Consider the following 12,451-nt stretch of genomic DNA (forward strand, 5'->3'; position numbering starts at 1 on the left):
CTTGGTTGCATGTGTATGTTGGGAAGGGGATGAGGGAAGGGGGGTTTCGGGATGAGTGGGAGACATTGCAGAGAACAGAGCAGGGACACGCGCACACACACAAACACCTCCCCCAGCAAGGAGGAGGTGGGCACGGGCACACCCCCACCTCCTCCATTTGCCCTGCATCCCCCCACGTCCCCCAAGAGGACGTGTGGACCGTGGCCAGCCCTGGTGGTGGAGGATGAGGGATAAGGAGGAGGGGGAGGAGGAAAGTCCTGTGGGTCCTAAGCACGTTTGTCCTCCTCCAACTCTTTCACCTCCTCACCTGGCCGCAACGTTGGCCACCGGTGGGACCTCCCAAAACCATCACCTAAAATGCAGCCTTTTGGCTAGTCTCCCATGGCGGTGCTACTGCGGGGCCGGGCCAGGGATTCAAGGATCCCCTAGCCACCCACGCAAGCTACAGAAATGCCAGAGACACAGCAGGGTGCATGCCAGGCCAGCATCGCCGCAGCTAAAACAGCAGTGACTCTCTGAGGGCAGGGGGCAAATCCAGGCAGGTGCCAGGCCCTGTGAGTCAGTACCAGGGCTGCAGGGCAGCCAGCCACTGTGGGTTAACGCGTTCAGGTCCGCCCCTCCCAAGCCCACAGATAGGCACCCCATGGTCAACCTGGAAGGGCAGACAGCCACGGGGAACAAGAATCGTCAAAGCCACGGTACAATCAATCAACCCCTGGTGTTTACCGAACGCTTACTATGTGCAGAGCACTGTAGTAAGCGCTTGGGAGTGTATGATACAACAGAATTAGCAGTCAGGTTCCCTGCCCAAAATGAGGTTACAGTCTAGAAGATGAGTTTAAAACACCTGTAAACCAGCCTAGTACAGGGCCACTGGAGATAAGAACATATCTCCATCGTAGAACAGCAGACAGTGCCAGACCCAGCCAGAACACTGATATATGTGGGGTGGGGAGGGGGCTAGCAGACATATACTGGTCTTCTCAGTTCTCTCCGCGCATCCCACCACACACACTCCTATGCATAACTGATTTGCACATTTAAACCTATCAAAATTCTATACTGTTCATTGTCGCTGGAGCCTCCTCCCCCTCCCATCCTTTAACTGTTGGAGTTCCTCAAGGGTCATTCTTGGCCCTCTTCTGTTCTCCATTTACACTCACTCCCTCGCTGAACTCATTCGCTCTCACGGCTTTGACTACCATCTCTACGCAGATGACACGCAGATCTACATCTCCGCCCTTGTCCTCTCCCCCTCCGTTCGGGCTCACATCTCCTCCCGCCTCCGGGACGTCTCCACCTGGATGTCGGCCCGCCACCTAAAACTCAACATGAGCGAGACTGAGCTCCTCATCTTCCCTCCCAAACCCGGTCCTCTCCCAGACTTCTCTATCACCGTGGATGGCACGACCGTCCTTCCCGTCTCTCGGGCCCGCGATCTCGGTGTCATCCTTGACTCGTCTCTCTCGTTCACCCCACGCATCCTATCCGTTACCGAGACCTGCCGGTTTCACCTCTACGATATCGCCAAGATCCGCCCTTTCCTCTCCACCCGAACGGCTACCTTACTGCTACGGGCTCTCGTTATATCCCGGCTAGACTACCGTGTCGGCCTTCTCTCTGACCTCCCTTCCTCCTCTCTCGCCCCGCTCCGGTCTATTCTTCACTCCGCAGCCCGGCTCATCTTCCCGCAGAAACGATCTGGGCATGTCACTCCCCTTCTTAAACAACTCCAGTGGTTGCCTATCGACCTCCGCTCCAAACAAAAACTCCTCACTCTAGGCTTCGAGGCTCTCCATCACCTTGCCCCTTCCTACCTCTCCTCCCTTCTCTCTTTCTACCGCCTGCCCCGCACGCTCCGCTCCTCCGCCGCCCACCTCCTCGCCGTCCCTCGGTCTCGCCCATCCCGCCGTCGACCCCCGGGCCGCGTCCTCCCGCGGTCCCGGAACGCCCTCCCTCCTCACCTCCGCCAAACTGATTCTCTTCCCCTCTTCAAAACCCTACTTAAAACTCACCTCCTCCAAGAGGCCTTCCCAGACCGAGCTCCTCTTCTCCCTCTACTCCCTCTGCCACCCCCCCCTTTACCTCTCCGCAGCTAAACCCTCTTTTTCCCCTTTTCCCTCTGCTCCTCCCCCCTCCCTTCCCATCCCCACAGCACCGTACTCGTCCGCTCAACTGCAGATATTTCCGTTACCCTATTTATTTTGTTAATGAAATGTACATCGCCTTGATTCTATTTAGTTGCCATCGGTTTTTACGAGATGTTCTTCCCCTTGACTCTATTTATTGCCATTGTTCTCGTCTGTCAGTCTCCCCCGATTAGATTGTAAGCCCGTCAAACGGCAGGGACTGACTCTATCTGTTGCCGACTTGTTCATCCCAAGCGCTTAGTACAGTGCTCTGCACATAGTAAGCGCTCAATAAATACTATTGAATGAATGAATGAATGAATAAATTCCTTGTGTGCAAGGAATGTGTGTACCAACTCTTATTGTAGTCTCCACAAGCACATAGTATGGAGCTCTGGACAAAGTAATTGCTCAGTAAATACCACTGATTGGTCCCTCTAATAGTTGGGTAAAGAGCTGAAAGAGACAATGCTAGTCTAGCTCAGGGCCTTCACACTAGAGTGCATATGCATCTTAGTCTTCACAAGGCAGTCATTTTACCCTGGGGGTAAATTCTGAAGGAAGATCAATGAATTAACTGGCCCTGAATCAATCAGTGCTTTTGGTATTTATTGAGCAACTCCTTGCAGGCAGGAGGCATTACTGGACTAGCTCAAGTCCTTAGTGCAGTGCTTTACACACCATAAGTGCTCAAAAAATACTACTGATGTGGTTGAGCAGCATGGCTTGGTGGAAAGAGCCCGGGTTTGGGAATCAGAGATCATGGGTTCGAAACCCAGCTCCGCCACCTGTCAGCTGTGTGACTGTAGGCAAGTCACTTCACTTCTCTATGCCTCAGTTACCTCATCTGTAAAATGGGGATTAACTGTGAGCCTCACGTGGGACAACCCGATGACCCGGTATCTACCCCAGTGCTTAGAACAGTGCTCTGCACGTAGTAAGTGCTTAACAAATACCACCATTATTATTATTGAGGGGTGGGGGTGACCTGTAGTGGAGGAGGGGAGGGAAGGTTCATATGAGAGTTGGACTCAGCAAGGCACAGTGCCCAAGAGTGGTGGGAAAGAAGGACCACAGTGGCCCAAGAGGGGAAGGAAATGGCCACTGGACAGCTATGCCTTGCAGGAGCAGGTGACCTCCCCTTAGCTTGGCACTATGTGTGTGTATGTGTATGAAAGACACTCCACGGGTGACTGGGGGAATGGGTGTGATGAAATGCAAGTGACTGTGTGTGTATGTGAGAGAATGTGAGTGACTGGGTGTGTGAGACACAGAATGCGAGTGACTCTATGTCCACGTCGTGACTCAGTGGAAAGAACCTGGGCTTGGGAGTCAGAGGTCATGGGTTCGGATCCCGGATCTGCCATTTGTCAGCTGTGTGACTGTGGGCAAGTCATTTCACTTCTCTGTGCCTCAGTTACCTCATCTGTAAAATGGGGATTAACTGTGAGCCTCACGTGGGACAACCTCATGACCCTGTATCTACCCCAGCGCTCAGAACAGTGCTCTGCACATAGTAAGCGCTTAACAAATACCAACATTATTATTATGTGTGTCTGTGTGTCTCTGCAAGTGACTGAGGGAAGTGTGTGTGAGAGACAGTATATAACTGTGTGTGTGTGTCTGCATGAGTGACATAATAGTAGTATTTCTTTAGAGTTCATTGGGTGAGGATTACCCAAAACAAGCCAGTGAGACATATGCCTTGCCCAGCCTATGTGTGCGACAGCCTCTGTCTGAGACTGTATGCAGGTAGAGAGGGGCCAGCATCCTTTGAGAGAATTCCTCTGCCCCACCCTACCCCTAAAGAGTCTAAGTGCATACCTGCGAAGGGGAGAAATTTATCCCTCTGATGCCCTCGGGTGGAGGCGGTGGAATGTAGTTGGCAGAACTACAGAGCAATTAGTAGTATGGGGCGGTGGGGGGGGGGGGGCTCTTCCAGGCCAGGTTCCTGCACCCCAAAGACTTTTTTTTGTTTTGGGTTGGTTTTTTTTTTAATGGTATCTGTTAAGCACTGTGTGTCAAGCACCGTTCTAGTAGCTGGGATGGGCACAAGACAATCAAGTTGGGCACGGTCCCTGTCCCATGTGGGGGCTCCCGGCCTCACCTCCTCGGGGAGTAAAGACCCTTCCTTCGTTGTGGGCAGGGAACGTGTCTACCAACTTCGTTACGTCGTACTCTCCCAACCAATCAGTACAGTGCTCTGCACACGATAAAGTGCTCCATAAATACGACTGATTCCCTGCTGGTGCCTGCCCTGAGCTGGGTCCACCCAGTTCGCTTGGCCAAGGCTTCTCTGTGCCAAGGTCAGGGTTGCTACTCACCCCAGCGACCCAGCGCGACTGCGGCTCAGTGGCCCGCCCCTCCCCGGCTACGGTCCGGCAAACTCTCCCAAGTACTCGGGACAGCGCTCTGCAAACCAGTGCTTAGCACATAGTAAGCACTTAACAAATACCAGCATTATTATTATCACTACTCACCTACTAAACGAAGAGCACAAGAGAAGTATCTTATATATGACTCGGTATGACTCGGTCATACCCTCAATCTCGTCATCTCCTCCCGCTGCACTACCTCCTCCCTCACCAACTCTGAAATCCCTCTCTGGGACCATAACCTTCTCACCTGCCTCATCTCTCACACTCCCTCCCCCTGCAAATCTTTGCTACTCCCCCACAGAGACCTCCGCTCTCTTGATCCCATCCGTCTCTCCAAAAGCATCTTCCCCCACCCTGCCCCCCGTCCTCTCTTCCCACTCTCGATGATCAGGTCACCGCGCTCAACTCCACCCTCTCTACTCATCTCAACTCTCTCGCCCCCCTTTGCCTCCGCCGCTCTCGCTCCACTAACCCACAGCCCTGGGTCACTGCCTCTGTCCGCCTCCTAAGCTCCTATGCTCTGGCTGCCGAGCACTGCTGGTGAAGGTCCAAGCACCAAGCCGACCTTATCCATTTCAATTTATCCTTTCCTGCCTTAACTCTGCCCTCTCCGCCGCCAGGCAAAACTTCTTCTCCGCCCTCATCGACACCCATGCCCGTCACCCCCGCCGATTGTTCCGGACCTTTAACTCTCTAGTTAGGCCCCCTGTTGCTCCCCCTCCCCCATCCCTCACTCCCAATGATCTGGCCACCTACTTCATCACGAAAATTAACACAATCAGGTCTGAACTCCCCAAAGTCACCCCTCCCCCTCCCGCCTTCCCCCCCACAACCCTCTCCCCTACTTTCCCATCCTTCCCTGCAGTATCCTCAGAGGAGATCTCCTCCCTCCTCGCAAGTGCCACCCCCTCCACCTGTGCCTCGGACCCAATTCCCGCTCACCTTATAAAAACCATCGCTCCTGCCCTCCTCCCTTCCTTATCTTCTATCTTTAACCGCTCACTCTCCAATGGCTCCTTCCCCGCTGCCTTCAAACATGCCCATGTCTCCCTCATCCTAAAAAACCCCTCTCTTGACCCCACTTCCCCTTCCAGTTACTGCCCTATCTCCCTACTACCCTTCTTTTCCAAGATCCTAGAACGAGTCATCTACACGCGCTGCTTACAATTCCTTAACTCCCATTCTCTCCTGGACCCCCTCCAATCTGGCTTCCGTCCCCTCCACTCTACCGAGACTGCTCTCTCTAAGGTCACCCGTGATCAATTTCTTGCCAAATCCAATGGCTCCTACTCCATTCTAATCCTCCTTGACCTCTCAGCTGCCTTTGACACTGTCGACCATCCCCTTCTCCTCCACACCTTATCTCACCTTGGCTTCACAGACTCCGTCCTTTCCCGGTTCTCCTCTTATCTCTCTGGCCGGTCATTCTCGGTCTCCTCCTCCCCCTCCCATTCTCTAACTGTTGGGGTTCCCCAAGGGTCAGTTCTTGGCCCTCTTCTGTTCTCCATCTACACTCACTCCCTTGGTGCACTCATTCGCTCTCACGGCTTCAACTATCACCTCTATGCAGATGACACACAGATGTACATCTCCGCCCCTGTCCTCTCCACCTCCCTTCAGGCTCGTATCTCCTTCTGCCTCCAAGACGTCTCTACCTGGATGTCTGCCCGCCACCTAAAACTCAACATGAGCAAAACTGAGCTCCTCATCTTCCCTCCCAAGCCCTGTCCTCTCCCTGACTTCCCTATCACTGTGGATGGTACGACCATCCTTCCCATCTCTCTGGCCCGCGACCTCAGTGTCATCTTTGACTCGGCTCTCTCGTTCACCCCACACATCCGATCTGTCACCAAAACCTGCCGGTCTCACCTTTATAATGTAGACAAGATCCACCCTTTCCTCTCCACCCAAACAGCTATCTTACTGTTACGGGCTCTCGTAATATCCCAACTAGACTACTGTGTCAGCCTGCTCTCTGATCTCCCTTCCTTCTCTCTCTCTCCCCGCTCCAGTCTATTCTTCACTCTGCTGCCCGGCTCATCTTCCTGCAGAAACGCTCTAGGCATGTCACTCTCCTTAAAAACCTCTGTGCAAAACAAAAACTTCTCACTCTTAATCCCCATTTTACAGATGAGGTAACTGAGGCACAGAGAAGTTAAGTGACTTGCCCAAAGTCACACAGCTGACAAATGGCAGAGCCGGGATCCGAACCCATGACCTCACGCAGCTGACAAGTGGCGGAGCTGGGTTTAGAATCCATGACCTTCTGACTCCCAGGTCCATGCTCTATCCACTATGCTAGAGAAGCAGCGCGGCTCAGTGGAAAGAGCCTGGGCTTCGGAGTCAGAGGTCATGGGTTCGACTCCTGGCTCTGCCACTTGTCAGCTGTGGGACTGTGGGCAAGTCATTTAACTTCTCTGTGCCTCAGTTACCTCATCTGTAAAATGGGGATTAACTGTGAGCCTCACGTGGGATGACCTGATTACCCTGTATCTACCCCAGCGCTCAGAACAGTGCTCTGCACATAGTAAGCGTTTAACCAATACCAACATTACCCCAGTGCTTAGAATAGTGCTCTGCACATAGTAAGCGCTTAACAAATACCCACATTATTATTATGCCACTCTACTTCCCATGGGACCATGGGGCTACGGGAGGGTGGGAGTCATACGGGCTCCCGGGCCGCGAGACCGACCGGCTACCTAGTGGTCACTCCTGGCCTGCCTCCGGCCAACGGGGTGTCCACGCCTGCTCCCTCCTCCATCGCGCACCACATCGCCCGCTGCTCACTCTATAGCCTTTATTAGACTTGAATCTCCGACCAACAATGTTTCTGGCAGCGTCCGCGGCTCACGCGGCCGGGCGTCCGTGAGGTCCGGCCATTATGTCCGAATGCAGCGAGGTAGCCCCGGCCATCCCAGCCAGCCAGCTCCCGAAACCGGGCTGGGGGCAGGGGCCGGGACTGGGCCTGGGGCCGGCAGATGTAATCTGTCCCTTGCGGTTCTGGGTCCCAGCTGCAGTCTCGGAGCGGGACCTGCCCCCTCTGTCCCGGAGGCCGCCGCTCCCAGGCAAGGAGGTGGGGGGTGCAGAGGGGCGAGGGCACGGGACAGGATGCATGGGGAGAGGCAGAGTTGTGGGGCAAGGGAGGAAAGAGGGGAGCAAGAACTGCCTCCACCCTTCCAAACTAGGGCTCCCTGCAGCTGCCCCCACTGGGGATGGGGAGGGAAGGGAAGGTGGGGGGTCGGGGGACAGGGGACAGGGGGCTCCTGCATTATTGGCATTAGGAGCTCGTGGACCTCCTCTCCAGGCTCCACTTCTTGCTGTTGCTCCAGGGCTGCTCCAGATCTGCTCCTCTATGGCCCCTGGCCCGGGAGGAAGAAGGTGGCCAGAGGGGTAGGGAGAGAGGTGGGGGGGTGGGGCAGTTCTTCACACACACACACACCCAGAGTCCCGAGCTGGGTAATGGGGCCGGGGAGGGCAGGTAGGTCACTGGTCCCCACCCCCAGCTAGCAGCGAAAGGGCCAGAAGGACCTGGCAGTAGGCAGGCATGGACTTGGGCGGCGGCCTGGGCTACATGCCCGTCTCGACCTGGTCGACCCGCAGGCGCTCCATTTTGCGGACGTTTCTCTCCATTGCCATGCGGTTGGTGATATGGTAGGCGTGCTCCTCTGGGAACCAGCCTATCTCTCCATCCCGCAGCCTTTCCCCGAACAGCCAGCCTGCGGAGGGAAGGTGAAGGTCAATGCACTGAACGCACGAAGGGACCGTGGGCTGGCTGGGCACGGGAGTGGAAGGACAGTGTGCTGGACATGGAGGAAGGAGAGCCCGCGCTGGGGACAGGGGAAGGGGCTGTGGGCTGGGCACGGGAGCCGGGGGGAGGAAGGCCAGTGCGCTGGGCACACGGAGGGGGGGAAGGACTGGGCACAGAGGAATGATTTGTGGGCTGGGCACAGGGAACAGCACGCTGAGCAGGGGAAGGGACCACAGGCTGGGCAATGGGGAAGGACAGCACACTGAGTGGACTGGGCACGGGGGACCGTGGGCTGAGCAGAGAAAGGGACGGTGGGCAGGGACGGAACAGTGGGCAGGGCATGGGAGACTGTATGCTCATTGTAAGCAGGGAATGTATTTTGTACTGTACGCTCCCAAGTGCTTAGAACAGTGCTCTGCACACAGTAAGCACTCAATAAATATGACTGAATGAACGAATGACAGCACGCTGAGTAGGGCAAGGGACAATAGGCTGGGGTAGCACAGCGGGCTGGGCACGGAGGAAGGGAAGGTGAGGGACAGCGGCATCCCGGCCAGCTGGTCTCTAAAGGGCTTTTTCCTCCCATGCATAAAGCTAACCTGGGTCCCCATGACCCCAGAGGCCGGAGAAGGAAAAGGCACTCAATTCAAACACGGACCAAGGACAGGACCGTCCCTGGGTCGGCCTCCCCGGCCCATTCAGCCCAGGCCTCTGCCTCCGAACGCTTGGAAGAACAGCAGGCTGCTTGCTCTTCTGGACGCTCTCTCTCATTGTTGAGGACAGACCCTCCCCCACCTCCGACTCACCCCTCTCCACCCCTGACTAGCTCCAGTGACCCAGAATGGACCATCCAACACCCCTGACTCTCCCCTTGCCATCCCTGATTCTCCTTTTAAGGACCCAGTGGGAATATGCTGATTGTTAACTAGGAAACAAAGTTATAAGGTATCGGACACTGGACACTGACTCTTCTCTGGGAGAGCAGACATGTGCCTAGGCAGGATCGCTTAGCATACAACCTCCAAAATCTGCACAAGCCCCTTCCTGCCCTACTACTCCAGATACAACATAATTGGGAGGCCCAAACTGGGCTCTCACGGGCCATTTCCCTAGAGTGCTGTCAGAGGGAGAGGGTGTGGACAAAACAGGGCCCCCTCCCCTCCAGCTAAATTCCATATTCTGAACATCCTGCCCAGCTGCAGGGATGTGCCAAAGATTCATCCATAAAAGGGGTGGGCTAGCTTTGAGTAGAGACACCAGGATTTCAGAGGGAACCGGTGGAGAGGACACTCTGCCAGGGACTCCACCCTACTTTTGTCTCTGACCAGCTGGGTGACCTCATGCAAGTCCTTTCCTCTCTCTGGGCCTTAGTCTTCCCAGCTGCACAATGGGTTCATTGGGAAGAGGGCCTCCCGAACAACCCCATGTTCTGGGAGCGCTTGAGCTGGTCCCCACCAGCATTGGAAAGGCAGGGTGCTTCATGTCCTGGATAAATCTTTTAGCCCACACAGCCCCCAGAAGCTTCAATAAAAATGACTTTTGCTATAGGGTGGCAGCATGGGGTAGTGGTCAGAGCACGGCAGAGCCAGGGGACCTTCCACTGGCCCGCTTTGCGATTCTGGGCAAGTTGCTTAACCTCTTTGGACTTGAGTCATCTGTGAAATGGGGAAAAAATAACCTGTACAGTCCCCTACACTTAGCCCCCTCTCCCCTTCCCCCCACCACCTTTCACCTTCCCCGATGGCTCCCTCTCAGGAATTGAGGATGAGATGGGGTCCCAGCTGTGAAAGCACTATGGAAGAAACAGAAACGTTCCCATGCTCAGGGTGGGTGTGATCCCAGAAGCCCTTGCCCCAAGCACCCCGAACTGCCAGGACTCACCGTCCTCCTGTTGACGGATCAACACCACGTCAGCCTGCTGGAGGGTGAGCTCGTCCGCCTGCTTGGCCAAGTAGGCCTTGGTGATCTCCACCTGGTTCTCAGACACACCTAGGGGAGAGAAGGGGAGAGGACGAGGGAGCGCTTGACCCCACAGCCTCCGCCCTCCTGCCTGGCTCACTGCCCCACGGGGTTACATTCTGCTCCTGAGTGGCATAAATGCCAGGCCAAGAGGTGGCCGGCTGGGGCCCACCTGAGAGAGGATGCGGGCGAAGGCAGCTGGAAAGCAGAGGATGGTATAATCACTCAATCAGTGGTATTTACTGAGTGCTTACAGTGTGCAGCACACTGTACTAAGCACCTGGGAGAGTACAGTACAGCAGAGTTGGTAGACTTGTTCCCTGTCCACAGTTAAGCTCATTGTGGTTAGGGAATGGGTCTGTTTATTGTTATATTGGACTCTCCCAAGTGCTTAGTACAGTGCACTGTACACAGTAAGTGCTCAATAAATATGACTGACTGAATGAAAGGAATTTACAATCTAGAAGAGAAGAGCCCAGTTGACACTCCCCTCCCCGCCACCCACCTTGGCTGTCAGGGGTGAATCAAAGAAATCCTCAACCGGGATAAACGGCAACCTTCTTGTTCTGCGAATAATTCACTCGGTTCCACCACTCCAGGGTGGCCGGGCTCTCCCTTTCCCAGGCTGTCCGCTGCCCTCCGCCCTCTGAATTCGAGAATCAACGGCAAAATGCTCCAGACTGAGCATGTGGCCGGGATTGGGGGGCTGGGGGACTGGGGGACTGGTTTGGACTGTGCAGCCCTGAAGCCAGCAGAGGACGCCCTTCCCTCTCTCTCCCCTCCGGCTTGGAACCAGGACTTTCAGCTCTGTCCCCTTTTCCGGCCTCTCCCAATTGTTTGTATTTGCAGGGATGGGAAAGGTGTAAGAAGAGGAGAGAGCCCTTCTACCCGAAACTGAGCACCAATATGGCTCAAATCTGTGGATGGTCCCAGATTTTCCCCTCAAGCACATACACATACATATACGCTTGCACTGCACATCTATGGATGGCTATGCATGGGTGCACCCCCAAAATACATATGCACGTCCTCCAGTACTTCAAATGGCATATATTCAAGACCCTCTTCAGTGCCCCATCCAGCTCCCAGTCGAGCAAACCTCAGCAGGGAACGTGTCCGCTAATTCTGTTGGATTGTACTCTTCCAAGCGCTTAGCACAGTGTTCTCTGCACATACTAAGTGCTCAATAAATACAATTGATTGATCGACTGGGGATCCCCAAGCCCAAGTTCGGATCTCCCAAAGCACAAATTGTCTGCTTCACTGGACTCCAAAGATCCCACCTCTCTCGGGGGTCCTTGCCCCTGCTCCTTGTCCCAGGAGTCTCCGTCCCTCAGGTGACCCTGGCTAATTCAGACCATTCACAAGCTCCAGCTCAGCCAGTCCCCTCTGCCACCGATTGGACCTTGCTTTCTAGTTTGCTGGTTCAGGCATGGGTTTTCCAGCAGGGTTACCTCCTTTGTTGGCCAAATCCGGTTCCTTGTTTTCTGTACGTTCCAGGGCCGTGATCCACCGCACCCGGTCACTCCTGCATCGGGGAGCATGTGACTTTTGTGTCCCCTACCCCCAAGTCCATCCCCAGCCCCCCACCCTACTCCTTCCCCCCTCCATCTTCTGAGCCGGTGGTTGCCTCCTCTGTCCCACACAGTCCCCTCCCTCCAACCCCCACTGAGATCTTCCAAATGCCACCCCTTCCAAGAAGCCTGCCGGGCACTAATCCATCACCCAGGTACTTTAGGGAACAAATGGTAGGCTCAGAGATCCCTTCCTGCAGGTGGTCCTGGGGACGAGCGAGCAAGCGGGAGTTGGATGAGGAGGCATCCAGTTCCTCCTCCTAATATGCCGCTGGACTTTGGGTCAGCCCCTCAACATCCTCAACATTTTCTCAGTGGAAAATGTGCCTGGGCCACCGGATGGAGCAATGATCGATGGTGGACTGCAGTCGACAGTGGCCCTCCTGGAATGGCAACCACGGGGCTACTCACAGGGAGTCTGTGGACAGCAGCAGCTTCTCCGGCTTCCCTTCGCTGTTCCTGGCTATGGACACGCGGAACATGTATGGGACCGAGGAACTCCGGTTCCCGCCGCCTGACTTTCCAGTGGTGGGGGGCTGCAGGTCTTCCGGGTCGATTTTCTTCACCTCAATCTGGTCGGTCTTGGCATGGTCCAACACAACGTAGCTCTCCTCGCTGGGGGCACAGGACAGGCCTGATGAACCCCCTCCCACGACCAGT

At 55.3% G+C, this 12,451-nt stretch overlaps 1 protein-coding gene across 2 annotated transcripts in view; it reads right to left on the reverse strand.

The window, feature by feature from the left end:
- Nucleotides 1–7,292: 7,292 nt before the first annotated feature.
- Nucleotides 7,293–12,451, reverse strand: part of ARHGEF16 (Rho guanine nucleotide exchange factor 16) — a 49,108-nt gene continuing 43,949 nt past the window's right edge. For both annotated transcript variants that reach the window (XM_029064352.1, XM_029064351.1), the window contains exons 12-15: nt 12,203–12,406; nt 11,672–11,745; nt 10,140–10,247; nt 7,293–8,226 (exon numbers count right to left, since the gene is read on the reverse strand). In XM_029064352.1, coding sequence (XP_028920185.1) covers nt 8,078–8,226; nt 10,140–10,247; nt 11,672–11,745; nt 12,203–12,406 — 535 coding nt within the window. In that variant the 3' untranslated portion in view covers nt 7,293–8,077. The remainder of the gene's footprint in view (nt 8,227–10,139; nt 10,248–11,671; nt 11,746–12,202; nt 12,407–12,451) is intronic.

The sequence above is a fragment of the Ornithorhynchus anatinus genome, chromosome 5 (genome assembly GCF_004115215.2).
Source record: "Ornithorhynchus anatinus isolate Pmale09 chromosome 5, mOrnAna1.pri.v4, whole genome shotgun sequence".
Taxonomy (NCBI): domain Eukaryota; kingdom Metazoa; phylum Chordata; class Mammalia; order Monotremata; family Ornithorhynchidae; genus Ornithorhynchus; species Ornithorhynchus anatinus.